The sequence below is a fragment of the Ammospiza nelsoni genome, chromosome 3 (assembly GCF_027579445.1).
Source record: "Ammospiza nelsoni isolate bAmmNel1 chromosome 3, bAmmNel1.pri, whole genome shotgun sequence".
In the NCBI taxonomy this organism is placed as follows: domain Eukaryota; kingdom Metazoa; phylum Chordata; class Aves; order Passeriformes; family Passerellidae; genus Ammospiza; species Ammospiza nelsoni.
This window is the reverse complement of record NC_080635.1, coordinates 56550193-56568500: the sequence shown is the minus strand read 5'-3', so window position 1 is coordinate 56568500 and position 18308 is coordinate 56550193. Positions and strand designations below refer to the sequence as shown.

The following is an 18308-nucleotide window of genomic DNA, read 5'->3' as shown; positions in this document are numbered from 1 at the left end:
AGTTGTCCAAGGATTAGCCTGTATCTCTATTTAACAGAGAATCTGAAGTAATTGAAAATCCCTTTTGCTGAATGATTAACAAAAGGGAAGTTACCACTTGTGTAAGTCCTGACCCCTGATGGAGTCAGTGGGACTGAGAGGAACCACGGCCAATTTCTATCATCCTCTTGGCGTTCTAGAACAGAGTGCGGAAACCAGGAGAATAAGGTACCTGCTATGTGGACTGCTGACAGAGGGTCCAGGCTGTGAGAGACTACATTTGCCCCGTGGCTGTTTGCAATGAACAGGGGGTAAAGAAAGAAGAATGTTCAGTCCAGGCAAATAAAGACAAGCTACTGATGAAACTAAATAAAAAGTGCAGCAAAGGAAACATAAAAAAAAATAAATCAAATGAAGTGACCAATACCCATGAACAAGGAAACTGGCTTTTCTTTGCACCTAACTGGTTATGAAAATTATTGGAACATACACAGTGAAATCAATAATAACAGTTTAGACATTATTTTTATGAACAGTAGCTCTAGGTTTTACATAAAGTCTCTATAAATTTAGTTCAAATAATAGGCTATATGAAATAGATGTTATCTTATTAAATTGAATATGGAAAAATATATAGATTTAAAAATGCACATGCAGAAAAATTAAAATTCCCAAGGAAGAAAGGTTGAAGACCCTCCTTTGGCAAGTTTTGCCTCTCCTACACCCCACGATTTTGAAGGCCAAATAACGGTAGGGGCATTCTTGCACTCACAGCTATTTGCTGGATTATTTAATGCAGTTAGATGTGTATAATTCTCATTACATTTCTTTTGTATTAGTATTTATTTATTTAGCATCAGCATATTTGGCACTGAAATTCTGAACACTTTAGTATCACTTTAGTCTTCAAAATTGTGTGGGTGCAGAACCCAGAAGTTTGAAAACTAGACCCAAGGAATCATACAAATTAGCTATGAATTATGGAGGAAAAAAAAGAGTAGTAACTATATGAACAGTAACAAATTAAGAGACAGACAACTCAGTATTAAAATATTAAGATGAAACCTATGATAATTCTACATGCTCTCTAAACATAGATTTATGGTAAAATACTTCTTCATTTCCTGTAATGGTCAGGCAACCTTCAGTTACACCTGTGATATTAGAGTTATTAGAAACTATTTAGGTTTAAATTTAAAAGACAAAAGCATTGACCTCTGAAATAAAATGTTAAGGTTTATAATCTTTCTCCTTTGGAAAAGCCAGTATTCCTTTACATTCTCATACTAGCATCTAAAAGGAAACTAGTGAATGTAAACAAAAATTAAAAAAATAAATGAATCTCAAGAGCCATAGATTTATCAAGACAGAACTCAGAGGCTTTACAAAAAAGTGCAAATGGAAAAACAAAACAAAACAAAACAAAACCAGTCTGATTGTCTTAAGAACTAAGGAAAAAAGCAAATTAATCAACCAATAGAATTGCAGAAAAAGACAAAATAATTGCAGTTCCAATTTGGGCTCAGAGTATGGAAGTGTTAAGTATTAGGCATGTATTGCTATATTTCTTGAATTTTGTGCCAGCGATGTAAATGGACAACTCCAGAGTTGTCACTGTAGCCATTGATTAGGTCCTGCACAGCTAGCTGGTTTGAATAATGTTTTTGTGCCCTTCAGCTCTACTCAGCCATTCATCCAAAGTCTCAATAAGACCATCTGCAACCTGCATCAGAAATGACAAAAGAACTTATTGAGATTCTTGATGAAGCAGCTCTGAAGAGAAGGCCAAACAGAAATGGAGGACTGATTATACCAGACAAGACCAGACTTTGGGGTGCTGCCATCACTAGAGCAAAATACAAGAGACACGACATGCCATACCATGGTAAACCAACCACACTGACAGCCCTGGTTTCAGATAGTATTTACCACTTCTGATTTCATGCAGGATGGGATATGCAGCAGGGTTGGGGAAAGCAGCTGTGTTTTCCTTTTGGTTTATGCCATTTCCTTTCCTAACAAGTGGGAAGGGGTGATTTCCAGCTGGCTAGAACTGCTGTAGATATCTATAGTTCCCACCCAAGAGGTGGAAGAAAATAAATTACACAAAATTACCGTTCTCTGTCTGCTTGGAGTGCTTCTTCCAGATACAGGACTCACTGAGCCTGATGTGTCTAATTCATCAGAAGACCATGAGGACAATTCCTAAAGTTCAGAAGGAATGGAGCTCAGAAATACAGCAACTAGCCATACAGGTAAGCAAACTAGAAAAATTACCGAGTGAAATTCCAGCAGAGTTATTTCCAAGCCAAATAAAATAAAGCAGTTACATTTTGTCACCAAATTTAAAAAGACTAAGGCATTACATGTTTTCTTTGTCAGCCCTAAAGGAGAAGAAAAGCAAATAATAGTTAAAACTTCCTTTGCTTAGGTGACACATTTTCCACCAAAGTCAATACAGGGGAAAAAACAGTTGTTGTTCATTGGCTGTGAACTACAAGAAAAGTTTGGTATTACCAAGATTTTAATTAAACAGGTAGAAATCCACTAAAAGGAGGGAAGAGCTGAGTTCTTGTGCTTTAAGCACTCTGCTAATCCAAGTCCTTTTAAAAAAGTAAACTAAAGGAGAGCCTTGAAATCTTTACTCTGCATCTGTCACTGCTGGCAAAGAAACGTGTGTAAGTTCCTCTCAAATACCTGAGGTACACGACAACTTGAAAAGATTTGGACTACAGCTCACAGCTTAAAAGGCACATATGAGGGACTCCTTACCCTATTACAGAATTTATTTTATGCTTTTTTTTTCTCTTTGACAGAGTGTGCATTTACTTCCTTTCCAGTGACAACTGACATATTATAATTTTCAGTAGTGTTACTGGAATAATTATCTCATATACTTTGCCAGTTGACTGATTCAGTAATAGTAGGGTAAACAAACCAAGAAGTTCAGTAATTGCTAGATCAAATAGAAAAAAATACTGAATTTACCCCCCCTCCCATATCAGAAGAGATATTTACAATATGAAGTTTCAGATTACTTTATGATATTCAAGATTATATGTTCCATCTTGACAAGCACTGCAAACCACAGAAACAGAGCAGCCAATAGCAATGATCAGACAAAGGCAGTCAGAACAGCAGAAAACACGCTCAGTGAACAGAAAGGAATAAAAAGACATGACTTACCAGCTGACTGCTTGAAATGTCTAGAATTTTCTCTACGTCTTTAATATGACGTGTAACCTCTTTCAAGAGCAGCTTCAGTCTGTTTCCAATGACATGTACCTTTTCTTTGGCTTCAAGACAATCCTTGCCTTCAGCATTGACTAGCAATTGGCAAGACATATCTTGCAGTGATGCCACCTTCAACTGAGACTCCAGCAGCTCACGTCTGATTTGCTGTTGCCAAGGCAAGCATCAAATTTTTTTAATAGCAGTCAAAAAAAAAGAGCAGAACTCAAAAAACTCAACATTTTAAATTAAAGACAAGGAAAAAAAAGAAGAGAAGCAATAAATTTCTAATCTGACAGGAGGATATACAGCAGTCTAGTAGTTGCCTGAGATTTAAAATCACATGTGCTACTAGGTAAAGTGAGTGGTGTTCTCTACCAAGGCAAAGCCAGCCACTGATGCTGGTCCCATGGCTTTGTGTTAGCACACAGTGTACAGTGCTAACCCTCGTGAGAAAGAGAAATCTGATTAGATGTTTTTCTGGTGATGTGTTTTGGAAGAGAAAAGGGTGATTATAGTCCTACCATCAGAAGTCTGTGATGATCCTGCAGTATTTCTGAGTCCAGATTTGGATTGATGGGCACAATCTCATTTTTCCTTCTGTCAATATTCTCCAACCAAAGCAGCAAACCATGGCTCAGTTCGTGGAAATCCTACAAATGATGAATCATGGTTTTAACAGGGTAGCAGAATATTCTAGTCAAACTCAGGTTTTTAATTTATCCTCTGATACATTCTACTAGCTAAATAAAATAATTTCCAAGAAGTATACAACAGAATATGAGAATACCATTCCAGAAATGACAAATTTTGTAAGTATTGGGCTGTAAATACATGTTTTAGGTAGCACAGGTGTATCCTTGAGAAAAACATACGCCAAAACTGTATGGCTTTCATGGCTAAGTTTCATATGGATCATGAGCACAACAGGTAACTAAATGGTCTATATTTTCAGTATATGGGCTGCTGACAATCTGAAATAGGCACAGTACAGACCTGGCACTGTATTAATGCATCCTGCAAGGAGCTGCGCCAGTCTTCGATCATGCTGCACACGTGCTCCCAGCGCACATTCATCTGGGACAGGCGCTCCTGGAGCTTCTTGCTCTCCTCGCTGTCAGACTGAGTGAACTCTGAGCTGCACAGATTGATGGACAAGATGATTGCCTTGCGGTTATCAATTGCCTTCTGCAGCTCCTTGATGGTAAGACAAAGGGGAAGAAAGAATGGAAATTGGTAAATCGTGACTTTCAGAAACATAAAGCAGAGAACGCACCACAAGACTGCAGTGCTTTGCCACCAGCAGCTGCAGAAAGGCACCATACTGTAACAGTCCCTTTACTCTGGATATAATGCTTCTGGGCTCACTCTGTGACTCTGCAAATGTTCACTCTTTAACATCTACTAAAACTTTACTGCAAGCATAAACAAGAGCAAGCCAATTAAACTTGTAAAGTCTTAAAAGCCTGAAGTCAGAGTTGAATTTTAAAGATCTGGCTCATGTTTCAGATATTTTAAAGACAGAGTAGGTCCAACAAAATTTAAACATGTAGCACAACTGTATTTTAGCTCACAATAAAACTTTTGCCCTCACTTTTCATTTTTGCTGATAAACATGAAAACCAACATATTTTCAAGTGGAATCTGCTGTCATCAGTATTTTAAAATAAAAGCTTTTACTGAGAGAAGCAAAAACATACAAAGAGTATAAAGATCTTAAATTTATAGAAGCACAACTTGTATAAAAACTCTGATTTGTTTACATTGGAAGCCACAAAAGAAACCCACCTCCACTGGTTTGGAGGGTACTAATGGGCTTTCAAAGAGATGGTGAGATAAGAACAGGATTCTTATGAAATGCCCCGTTTTCCACCTACTTTACAGCATTTACTTAAAAGCACGATGTCACAGTAACCTCTGCAGTACTTATGGCAGCTATATTTGGATTACAGTGAAGATGAGCATTGACATGCTTCCCATGGATGACTGCCGGAAACAGCCTTTGCTATCTGTTCACCTCACCCCTGGCATGAGGCACAGTGCAATTTGACATTGGGTCACATACTTTCATGCCCATGCTTGTAAGAAACTAGTAACTGAATGTGAAGTTGCGGACCACCACATTTGCAGATCTTTATAGCTGTGAAATACACAAGAGAGATGGAAGTAGTACTCAGATTTTGATGCTCCTGAGATGACAGAAGAAGAAAAGGAATGTTGCAAAGCGGCATCAAATTTTTCCTATGTTGCACTGGTGACACGGGGTAGGTTACAACGCCTTTGTACTCCCTCTCATTCCTCCACACAAAGTAGTAATGTCTCAGTGAGGCATTTCTTTTGAACCAGCTATTTTGTTACCAATTTGAGTAGAAGAGAAGTGATCTAACTTGGCACTTTTTAAAAATTTCATCAATTTGGGTGACATCAGGAGTTATCTGGACATTCTGGGATTACAGAATTGCTGCAGAACTACTATTCCAAAACTTCATTTGGATAGTGGTACATTTTCCTTCCAAAAGGTGATTCAGAAAATCACTTTCCCAGTTACTTTACCTGCAGCAGCCCACTATGTGGAGAAAATCAGCTCCAATTATTAGCAACCTCTTCAACATTCCTGTTGCACTCAGTTTTAGAAGGTAACTTATGGAACAGAGAAATAAAACTCACTTTCAGTTTTTTAATCCTGAGCTCAATAGTTTGTATGTCAGTGCTGAGATCAAGGCGGTGGAGCTTCTCCAGTTCCTCTTCAGTTTCTCCCAACCAAGCCCAGATGCTGTTAAGGTCAGAGTTGAACTGCTGCCATTGCTGAAGGTTCTGCTTCATCCTCAGCTCCTTGCTTAGAGCCTGAGCCTGGATTAATTCCCATCTTTCAATTACACCTGGAATTACAAACACCAAATTCAACAACAGCCAGAAAAACTCACTAGCTTCACAACACACACAATTGCATAAACCAAATACTGTTCAAAACAAAAAGATGCTCTGTAAAAAGCCTAAGCCTCAAACACTAACCACTTTAAAAATGAAGTTAGATTGAAGAAAGTGATGTTGGAGGGAAAGAACGAAGAACCTGGATGATTCCAGTCAACAGGTAATTTTATTGCTTTCTAATGTCAGATTTCTGTGAGCAGAATTAAGATGATACATGCAGGTCTCTAAAACAGGTTATGCTGGCAAAAAAGACATCTTAAATTACCAGACAAGTGCAAACTAGACAAGAAATATTAATACATCTATGTCGCAGACATTTCTCCACAGAAATCCTTTTCTTTCATATTTCTGTGTCTTCGGGAGCCAGAGGCCCCCGAAGAGAAGGTAAACAATTATTATCAGCTGCTGTGGAATGCAATAGGATTCACCTTGATTGGCTCATTTTCTATGTTTATAATTAAGGGCCAATCATCAGTGCAAGCCAGGGGACTGAGTCCCTGGACACAACTTTGTTGTGGATTTTCTTTTCTATCTCTTCTTAGCTTAGCTAGCTGCTCTGCAAACCTCTCTCTATATTCTTTTTAGTATAACTATAATGTATTATATCATATATTAATAAATAAGCCTTCTGATCAAGATACAAGATTCACTGTCTCTCTCTCACCAGCAGCGACCCACTCAGGCCGCTGTAATACATCTAACTAACCAGGTATTTATTATTTTCATTGGTACTTGTGCTGATCACTGTTTAATGGTCACATTTCACTACATTTGCCTTAGCTACTGCTGATGCATTGGATAAACACTTGCACTAGAAAGAAATAAATAAGGGACTATTTCTTCTTGCTAGTTATCTTGAAATGCTAAGGCAGAAGCTGCATCACTCCATCAATTTAAAATTTACAAATAAAAATCCACAAAAAAATAAGAGAGACTATATGGGTAGCATATCTTGTCAAGCTAAGAATGAGGATGATGCCTTTATAGTCTCTGGGAATCCATGCTGCCTCTTTTTCTACAGCTGATGCTTAAAATTAGCCCTGTGAATACTTCTATCAGGTGAAAATAAGTTTCTTTACTCTAGGCAGGTAATCTGAGAGGTCAAAGCTAATATTAGAAGAAACAAATGCTGGCCAAGGTGTTTTGTACAGCAATATAAGCAACCTTTTTCATGAGAAATCTTAACAAAAACCCCATTGCATCCACAGGGACTTCCTGAAAGGCTTAGGGTTGTGCTTCATGATATGAAGGGGTTCTTAAAATGGACTTGTATGCCTAAACTCTTCATATAGCATACACAAACAATACTTACTATTCCTTACTATTCCTAATTAAAAATGTTAAACAGAACATGGTAACAGACAGTCATGTAAATATATATGCCAGTAAATAATACCAAGTGTTTATTCAGGAAAGCTTTGCATGTGTGCTGCTTTCCATAATTACTGCTCATCAAATGAACTACATGTTACTTACCAGCTGTTTGTGTTTCAGTACTGTTCATGTTAATGAGACCTGAAAATTTTTCTTCTTCCTCCTTCAGTTTATATCCAAGCCTTCTTACTGAGTCTATGCTTCCACTGCATTCACCTAGCAGTTTCATCTGTGTTAACAAACAAAATATTCCTTTTCAATATGCACTGTACAGGACTAATTGTATGGACAGTGAGAATTACAATACAACTTCCAGAAATTTCCAACAGTAAGTTTAAGTGTGAAGAAAAAGATCTATTATTTTAACAATCTGCGCTACTATAAAAAAAATACACGTAGATAATAAAGGCCTAAAGCATAAGTTATACAGAAATAACTTAGAACCATTATGCCAAATTGTTCTAGATGTCTTAGGTGCCATCTTCTCTAATTTTAGGACACTATGGCAAAGACACTAGAAGATTCATAAAGAAAATTAACTTAAATGTGGAAATATTACTATGCATGCAGGCAGATAATTTTTAAATTCTGTCCTTAATAAAATTATTTGAGTGGCTTAGAGAGAGATTTATCTTTCAGAAAACCTCTCTGAAAAAGCTTTTTAATTAGGGATTCCATACATGTAACCCTGCTTATATGATGCATGCTTATAATTGATTAGCAAGATGAATACTGTGCCTGAAGCTATAAAACATGCTTTTAAAACCAAGGGAATTTCAAACAAGGATATCTTCGTTAGATAGATAAAAGCATGTGTGAGAAAGTACTTCTAGACATCTGCAAAAATGTAATAGGAAAATAAATTCCTTAGAGTCATGTTTCTCTAATGTATTTCTTCCTCTAATGCTATTGTAAACACGCTAATAGCATAAACACCAAAAGCATGTGGTTAAGGGTAGTAAGAACACAAGTGAGCCTGAGAAGCAGTTACAGCTCATTGCTCTGCTGAAGCAGCTGCATTTCCCTCAATATCTGAGCTAAGCTAAGCTTGGGGTGCATATCTGACTGGGGCTCCAAAACACACGCACATATCCTTTGTAAGTGGAATCCAGTTCTGGTCCTGTAGGTGTCTTGCTACGGATGATGTTTTCTGTTTGCTGGATCTGGAAGCGACTGGTGTCCAAGGCCTTGTCCAGCTGTCGGATGTGTGCTTCCAGGGCACCCGGTTCACCTGTACCAATACCAAAAAAGAGGGACTGTCATCCCAAATTTTCCAAATTTTTTTTCCTTGCCCAGGCAGAACAGATATTAGGAATACTGTTTAGATTAGACAGTGAAGGACAAAGGTGGCAGCAGCAGTATGAGTGGTACAATGTCAAAGCTAAGTGATAACTGGTTACATTAAAGAGTGTTAGCAAAAGATTATACCAATGAACAAGCTTGCCATAAGAATACTATAGAAGAGTCCACAGTTTAAAGTAGGCTTGCAAATTATTCTAAAGTGTCTTTTCCCCTATACTGAATGCCTTGTCTTTTTTTAAAGAGAAAGTTCTCAGCAAAGCATACTCTGACCTCACTGATTTTGGAAAGCAGCTTGCTCCCCTTTTCACAAGCACCGTCAAATTAACCCCCATAACCCAAATGTCCATTTTTATGATCTAAATCAATGTAAAAATTTGGTAGCTTCATTTCTCTTTGTATTATTTCTCCCCACTAAAAAGCAGTAGAATTTGCATCTCCATGAAAGGATCCTATTTGTGTATGCAAATTTTAGAGACTAAAAGTGGCCTCACAAATGCTAAGTGATACTGATATAATCATATTGTCAAAAATCCATAGATGACTGGACATCTTGGAGGTCTGCAGCAGGTAGTCCATGACTGCTTTGGGCAACCATACTAAGGAGCAAAATGTATAGGATTTTTCCAATTATGTACTTGATAAAGATCATGCTTAACATATCTGCAAGATGGAATTATTCATTCAAGCTATTGGGAATCAATATCAATGTTTTTGAAGAAGGACTAACTTGCTTCCTTGTAGGGGTCAGCTGAATTCTGTTATATAAATTAGCTACAGACAATGTTAATGTGAAGCAGGTTGCAGCCTAGAGGACCCCATGAGATCCTTCTTATCCATATTCTATCACTATGCCTGATTTCCATCTGTTTACAAAGACAGTTTGAATTTATTCATAAAGACACAATAAGAAACATGAATAGAGAGGGAGAGCCTTCTGTTCACCGAATTACAGAAAACTGAGCCTCTTGGATGATTAATCTTTTTTCATATATAGCACCATCTCACCCCAAATGGACAAGACAAAGTGCTCAACATTGTTTTTTGCTCATTATTAAAAAAAAATTTTCACGGGTCAGAAAACTAAACACACTTTTCCCATAAGTACTGCTATTACTCATACCCTTAATCAATAACATTATTTAACTGATTTGGGGAGTAAATAGAAATGGATGGTGAACCTGAGGCTTGTGTCACAGACACTAAGATTTTAATTGTTTGCTTATAGCAATGAAGTCATTATTTAAGAAGAGGAAAACTGTGAAATCATGAGAAAAAGTATTTGCAAATGCATCTCTTTCCTCCAAGAGAGTAATCAAAAAATGAGAAAGAAGGTTTAATCTTGTGCAATGTGAAAAGAAAATTTTCCAGTACGTGAGACTAAGATAAAGACAGTACCTCAACTTGACATTTTGATCACATGAAACAACAACTAACCTAAAAGTTTATATCTGCATGATAATACAAGATGTGGCTGTGTTAAAAAAAAAAAAAAGCAACTCTGAAAAATTAGGTATTGTTCTATACTTTTTCCTTCTGCCTTAAGACGTAACTATGTATTAAGTCCAGTTGATGGACACCAGAGAAATAAGACCAATAAGATCAGGATCAGTTCAGTTCAGTTAGCCAACGTGGGAGGGCTAAGACCTCAGACATCATTGTTTCATCCACGCCCCCAATGGTACCTTTCAGCAAAGTAGTAAAGCAGGAGGATACTTTTAAGTTAATATGTCAATGCTGCCATGTAAGAAATATTTATCTTGTAAGTTGTGAAAAGATAGCGGATGCTAGGAGAAGAGAAAGAAGTTACACTTGTGCACCATGGTATTTGCGTCTGGCTATGCTTAGTCTTTTATGCCTACCAGAGATATTTTTGAGGGCGTTTTCTGTGAGTGCTACATAGGCCTCAAGAGTTTCAGGGATCTCTACATCTGAAAAAATAAAAGCACACTCTGAATTGATGGCTCAGCAATGGCTGTCTCCTTACAGCAGGAGTCCTTTTCATGGGATGGATTAATTAAATTGTTCCAATAGCAAACATTCTCTCTGGAGAAGGAAAAAGAAGAAGACTGAAACACAGGGAGGCTGCTATAAAATCTCTTAAGATCCAGGCAAACCTGACTATTCCCAGAGCAATGACCTGGAAAGCAAAAGACAGCCACAAGATCAGAGTAAAATACACTGGTACGTCTTATCCCACAGCTAGCTCCATTTGGACACTCTCACTTGTTAAGATTTATTACACAAAGCACAAACACCTAGAAAGGATTTCTAATTTCACTGGAGAAAAAGACCCAAGATCCCACCTCAGACTAAACACTCATTTGCTGGAGTCTTGCCTGTATCAGGGCAGAGTTAGGATTTACTTAATCACTTGATGATTTCCTCTGTGGGTCTCTTCCACAGCATCTCTTCATTAGTTTGTTCTGTACTTTTTGCCATATCCAGTATAGTTTATTCTAGTCAGAATAACTTAGGAGGCAGGGCTGTTACAGATGACATATCCCATCTGGCAGGCCTCACGCACAGATACACAGCCAATTCCCTGCCATATCATGTACGCCTCTGCCATTTTCCAAGGCTGTCGTCATCCAGGAATCTCCATCACTGTCTCTAAGGCCAGAGGGCCACTGAGATCACTTAGGAAACACTATTTAAAGTCATCAGGGGCTATTTAAAGTACTTTTCCATGAGAATCCTGGCCACACAATCACACATATAACATTTGCCTTTTTTTCACTCATAGAAAAGAGAGCACCCAGTCTGCCACCATACCTGCTATGCCAGCTGCTCCTCTCAGGTAGAAGTCTTTTTCTTGTCCCCCATCTTCTTCTGAGTGCAGCGCCCGTGAAACGGCAGTCTCCAGGTCCCTGCTGAGATCGTAGTCATGATCCCACTCCAGGGGGATGGAGTCCACGCTCGCAGGGGTATCTCGCCCCGATCGCTCGCTCCTCAGCGGCTGGGAAAGAGGCAGCGAAAGGTTGGAAGAGGGGTGCGGGGAGAGAACGCTGTCCGCAGATTTGTCATGCCAGCGTATGTCAGAGAGATCTGCTGATTCATCCAGATCCACCTCTCTGTCTGAGAGGTCGTGCTCGTCATCTGTTAGCTAGAAGCATAATGCAAACAGAAGCGATCAATGGAACGTGCAGAGGCACCGCATGGTCAGCCTGGGTCAGTGAAATAAAGCAGCATTAGGTGACAGGCACACTGGTGGGGTTTGCATTTTGCACATTTCCTTTATCACCTTCCCTTCATTATTTTTAAGGTGTACTAAAAAACCAAAACAACAAAGAAGATCAAAGTGCCAGGTCATTTTAATTACTGGAGGCACATAAAGTCTCACATAAGGCAAATATCTCCAGACTTTTACTGATGTTACTTCAATGCAGATATTAGGTTAGAAAAACGTCTGGAATCAATTCATAGAAAGTGTAAGTGATCTTTATCATGAGTATTGCTCTCACTGTGTTGTTTCATATTTTCAAACCCCTGTATTTTGTTCTTTTCATTCAGCAGGACTTGAGCTACCAAAAATTGTTTTCCTTTCACTTTCTCCTTTTGTTTTCCTTTTCCACTTTTGAGCTTGTGTTCAATTCTGGAGATGAATTTCTGTGTCTTATGATGAGAAACAACATTTTATCATTGTGGTTTTTTTTAAAAAACAACTCACTAAGCTGCCAGTCAAACTATGTGACAGTGCAGGGAGATGTTCTTATGATTAGTACCACAGCACTACTCCCATGAATAAAGTTTTATAAATCCCAATTTGAATGCATTTTCATGATGATTTACAGAAATTCCTGATCTTGTCAGCTTGCTCGGTGAACAGGACACAAATAGCATGTAATGGAAAGGAGGCAGATGGTCAGGGTTGCCACAAAATTTAACCACAGGAGATTCGGAAAGTTACTTAGGTTTCATTTCAACATCTTTCCTCATTTCCACATTTGTAAATTGGCAATGGAGCAAACAAGTAAAAACATATGTAAATATACACACAGGAAGGCGGATAAGCTTCTTGTGATAGCGCTCCACACGCCCGAAGACCTCTTGGCAGTAGCGACGCAGCTCATCCAGTTCTTCCTCAATCACAGCTGCATCCAGGGGCTCACTTTTCTCAATGAGTTGCTCACCTTGCACAATTATCTGCTCAATTTTGCTGTTATTCAGGGAAATTTCTTGCTGGAAAGCCTGTGTAAAAGAAAAACCCATGCTTTATCAACAAAATCAGCATGATAACAATGTGGGTAATTAAAGATTCAAGTATTAGGAGTTTTATAGAAAGAACGGTGTGGGTAACAAACAGGGATTGTGCCAAATACTCTTATCATGAACAACAATGAGCAATTAAATTAAACTTAGTGTTCCACAGTCTTTCAAGCCAAAACCAGTGATACTTCATGGTTTACCATCTCATTCCTTACTTGTTGAACTTGGAAAGAAATCTTGTCTCTAAACAAGCCATACAAATGATCAAATGTCTAGAATGAACAGAGATGCTAAACCTAGCACAGTGGAATTTTGGATAATGTGACATTTGGTTTTGCTCTCTCCAGAGAAGGAGTTTTCTGATGCATAAATGGTTGAGAAATGTAGTAATTATTAGATATTGCCAATAATGGAGACCTTACATAAATATTTTTTATTAATATTTCCTATTTTGATGCAGGAAGTATACTATCACCCCTGGTTTTTCTTTTTACATTTTCATAGATCAAAGATTTTCTGTTTTGACAGAAAAGTACATATTGGAATTTGGCATAACTCATGACTTTTGAGGTTGAAGTCTTGGCCTGCAAGTAAAGGAACCATATCAGGCTGCATTTCTGCATAATGTTTCTTAAAATTCTTTTCTCACTATCATGTTTTTTTTTTCCCCTCCCTTCTTTGATCCCTCCTTCTGTAACTATCCATTCTTTACATTTTTGATGCAACTATCATTCTTTACCTTAAGTTGCTTTATCTTTGCTTGGACATCACACTCTGAGAAATGCTCGATGTTGGTCAGCTGCAGGTCCATCTCTGTCAGCCATACCAGGATGCTGTCACGTGCTGTTTCAAACTCCTCCCGCTGGCCAATAAAATGCTGGAGAGTGGAAAATTGAGTGGCATGAAATGACCAGAAACATGAAAACCCTCAGCAATAGTGGGAAATGACTTGCATCCCCATCAAACCCAATTTAAACTCAGTACACCTTCTTCTTTAATTTCTTACATGCTTTCTGAGGTTCCTTTTTAAGTAACACCATCTAGAGCTGCAATTAGCTGACCTAAGAAAGTTATCTTCTGTGAGGAAGGTGGTGTTTGATGTCACCAAGCATTTGCCTACAGTCTATTTGTTAACTTTGGACTAAGTGAACTGATGAGCTTCCTTCCTGTCCCAGAGGTAGAAGTCCCCTCAAAACCACTGTGCAAATGCATTAAACTGAAAGCTGCTGAAGTACCCTTGATTCATAACTAGAGTAGTGAAATTGAAATCTTAAAAAATTGAATACTTTTAGCCTGCGTAGGATGGAGGTAACTCTCTTTTGTAGATTGTCCCATCTCTGGTTCCCCTCATGAACCATCTGCTTGAGGCTGCCGTTGGAGTCAGTGCGGTTCTCCCGCGCCAGGCGCCGATACTGTTTATTGATCAGCTCCAGCTGAGTCAGGCTTTCATGCACTTGTCTCTGGAATGCCTAAAGCAGTATGAACAAAAGACATCTTCAGAATTTTAATTTCTGAAATCAGGATACAGATATAGATCTCTTGCCTTATTTTGACCCTTCATCTGCACTCTGACTTATGTAAGCCAATAAATTCCACTAGTTGGAGACATCTCCTCAGGGCTACCCTATAGAGATGCTGCCTTCTGATTAAGAAAAGCAAAACCAAAAAAACAAAAATCCCCAAAAAGTTCATAAAACTGACATGATTCACTGAATGAGAAATTGCAACACGAATATCCATTACAAAGGCAAAATCAGTGTAAGAAAACCAGCTTCTCCTTCTGTGAAATTATATGCTTCAGTATTTGAGAACAGAAGTACAAACAATGAACATGAAACTCTTCTTTTAAAAAAAATGGAACAGAAATCCAAGATTCCTGTGGCTTCATTGGATTTCTTTTCACATACTGAATTTGCTGAAATGCAAACATTGAAGAGATTTGAGCAATTGTTTATTCTGAAACATGATACTAAACGAGACATTTTTTATATTTAGTATACTGGTGTGCAAGTAAGTTTTGTCTTAAAATATTCACAGAAAAGAAAATGTCACATATATCCATGTGAACTTATGTCTAGGCAAATGTTGGCAGCATGTACTTTTGGTGCTTACTCTGCTGTTACAAGAGCCACAGAGACGCAGCTGAGGTGCACAGGTGACTCAGCCCACGGCTTTTATGTTGTGACTAGTAATCATGAAGCTTGGAGGAGGCACCTTGTAAAGAAGTAACTGAATTAATAATACTATTACTACTACTACTACTATCACCACTACCAGAGTATTTTTTTCAAAAATTCTACTTGTTTTTATCTTGTCACATCACCAAAACAGAAAAGTAACCAAAGGAAGACCTAAAAACCTAGATTACTCCAGCTCTCTTTTGAATACAAGTAGGGTTTGGATCCCACTGTAGTTCTACAAACTTGCTGTCTTGACATTCCTCACAATGCAATAAAACAGTCAATCTTTTCCAAAATGAGACACTCCCCTTAATAAGGACTATAGAACTGGGATAGGTTATATACTTCTGTAGAGAAATTTTAATTACAACCCTGAGTTTTCTATGTAAAAAGATATACACTTCATATTGCACCATTCAAAGCTATAATGAGATAAGCACATTTCTGCTCTAATACCAGAGAACAAAATAAAGGAACTAGTTGGAAAAAAATATCAGATTGTGCAGAGTCCTCCCAATATATTTATTCTCTGCATTGAACGGCCATCAAATTGGGTATGGGACAACCAAAAAGGAGCAAATGCACTTGCAGCTAGGGTGCAATAATCAGTAGAACTGAATTAATTTAAAATTGCACAAGTATTCCTCTATTAGAGGAACAATTCTGACTGTATTTACTAGGATCATGAAATCTAAAAGTGGCAGTTGCTGTTTCACCTGTTACCAAGCCTTCTCCAGCAAAAGAACAGCTGTTTATTTGCCTTCCATTTCTTCATCTCATCTACACAAGAATTCATCTGTTGCATTCCTTCCTGTTATCTCTTTCCAATTCTCCATAAACTACTGGAGAGGAAGAAGTTTGGTTTTGTACAGTGAAGTCAGTGAGAGCTATTTCTGACCTTTTTTGCTCAAGAACTGAAAGGTTCCTATATGGTCTGACGAGTTCTTTTTGTTATGTGTTGTTTTTTTTATTTAAAGTGCAGATACGAAGAAGAAAATAAAATTTGAAAAAATGCCTAGTTAAAGCAGAAACCTGCTTCTGTTAGTATTTTTAAGTGGCTGACTTCATACTGAATTCACAGTAAAGCTGTTGAATGCCACTGGATTTGAATACCATTTGAATACTTCCTGCTCTTTGGTAGGCAAAGAAATCAAGTGCTCAGGAGAAAAAAAAAGAAAAAAAAAGAAGGAAAAAAGAGAAAGAACCAAACTACAGGGGAAAGGAGGTTTTTGGAGAGGCTACACTGTTTTCTTTTGTTCCTGCTGAGACTCCACAGACAGTAAAAAATGCAGAAGTCTGATGCAGAGGAAAGGTCACCACAACAGCTGAGGTTCAGTGAAAGAGACTTTGGACAAAGTCAATTCAGCTATAAAAATCTGGTACAGCATCTCATACAGAGACTTACAAATAAGAGATTTAAATCCTCATCACCACATAGAGGTACAATGGGAAAGAGCTCTGAGGCAGAGTCTTTGGGTCCAGGAAGCAAAAGTTTCTATACTATGGCAATCTACCTGGCCATAATAAAGCCTGGCCTAATGAAGTCTGTCTGAAACCAAAACCTGGCCAGTACATTCATAAATGTGAATGGCAATTACAGAACACAGCATTTCACAGTTTATGTTTTTGATTTAAATGTTAAACCAAAACCTATCAACAGCACTTGGACATTGTTTAAAATTTGCATTTCTTCTTCAAAGCAAATACTTCACAGTGTCTGATTGTTTACAGAATTGCCTAAATAATTTGTTCTCATTCTTCTCTCCCATCTTGACACTCTCCTTGCAAATATGAATCCAAGCAAAACATTTTCCTCTCTGACTCACCAGGTGATGTATGTGTGTGCTTTACACACAGGTTTACAATTCCTTGTAACTCTGAGACAAGCCCTCACATTGCAGTGGACACAACAGAGTCATGTAACAAGCTCCTAAGCACTGACCAAAGGGACAGATTCTCAGTTTTGAAGCATGCTGAACTTTTTTAAATCACAGGTGACACTATGTGGACATATAGCAATATTTGCATGAACATGAATTTCATTAATAAGGATCCAAAGGAGGTATATTCTGCATCATAGGAGAGACTTCAGGGAGCTGACTTCAGAGAGTTATGGAAATTAGAGGAGGGATAAAATCAAAAGCAAAAGCTAGAACATGCAGCATGCATTCTAAGATTCGCTTGGTGAAGGGAGATTTAGGAAGGCTCTGGAACTCTGACTGGACATACTAAAAAGTTGCAGAAATTAAAAAGGTGAGGAATTTGGCTTTCATGAACAGTGGAGGTACCTCCAGTTGCCACTTTTCACTGTCTTTTTATCTTAGGAACCTGCTACTGAGAACAGCTACAAAATCATCAACTCCACTTTATTAATAAAGCATCTCTGCTGTAACTTGGTTATGGGAAGGAAGAACACCAGCTGGTTGCTGCAATGTGATCAGTAGGTATTGAATTTCAACCACTATAAATCACCTCAAATTTTTTCAGTTCTTCCTTAGCAACAGTGTAAAGCACACCAGAGGAGCTTGGGAAAGCAGCTGTTCTCTCAGAGGCTTTTAGCCACTCTTCAAATCTAGAGTAGTCATCCAAAAATTTTTGCCATAGCCGCCAGGTCTCTTCAATTCTGCAACAGATAACAGAAAATTAGAGAATGCTTGAACTGATGGCCCGTTGACCTACAGAACTTTAACTTGTCATCTGCAACAGCAAACTAGCACTGCACCGGACAATAACTGACTAATAATCTAACTCAGCCAGCCAGACTGATAAACAGACCACAGGGAAGGCTGGCTCATTCCAGACTGAATTAGAATAAGATGAAGGCATTTTTTTAAATGCATCTAATTTTGGAATCAGTATTAAAAAAAGTTTTAAGTTTGTAATAGGAGTTCTAAAAAACTGAGCACACACTAAATAACTTCTGAAATGCAGTGCCAGTGACATCAATAAAGCTGCTCTTTAATACAAATAACTGTTTCTAGTACAATAAAGATCCTAAATACTCAGTTAATGTACCAGTACAAATCCACCAAAGCATAATGTGTACACTGTAAGAAAAAAAAAATAGTTCCATGCATAGTTCCACATGAACTTAAAATAGTTCTG

At 38.0% G+C, this 18308-nt stretch overlaps 1 protein-coding gene across 1 annotated transcript in view; it reads right to left on the bottom strand.

Annotated features, from left to right (window-relative positions):
- SYNE1 (spectrin repeat containing nuclear envelope protein 1) overlaps positions 1–18308 on the bottom strand; it is a 281934-nt gene that overhangs the window by 6948 nt on the left and 256678 nt on the right. Inside the window, exons 131-144 of the mRNA XM_059468351.1 lie at positions 17676–17826; positions 14310–14492; positions 13763–13900; positions 12814–13005; positions 11590–11920; positions 10677–10745; positions 8604–8746; positions 7618–7744; positions 5878–6089; positions 4207–4407; positions 3735–3863; positions 3166–3378; positions 2095–2184; positions 212–270 (exon numbers count right to left, since the gene is read on the bottom strand). Coding sequence (XP_059324334.1) covers positions 212–270; positions 2095–2184; positions 3166–3378; positions 3735–3863; positions 4207–4407; positions 5878–6089; positions 7618–7744; positions 8604–8746; positions 10677–10745; positions 11590–11920; positions 12814–13005; positions 13763–13900; positions 14310–14492; positions 17676–17826 — 2238 coding nt within the window. The remainder of the gene's footprint in view (positions 1–211; positions 271–2094; positions 2185–3165; positions 3379–3734; positions 3864–4206; positions 4408–5877; positions 6090–7617; positions 7745–8603; positions 8747–10676; positions 10746–11589; positions 11921–12813; positions 13006–13762; positions 13901–14309; positions 14493–17675; positions 17827–18308) is intronic.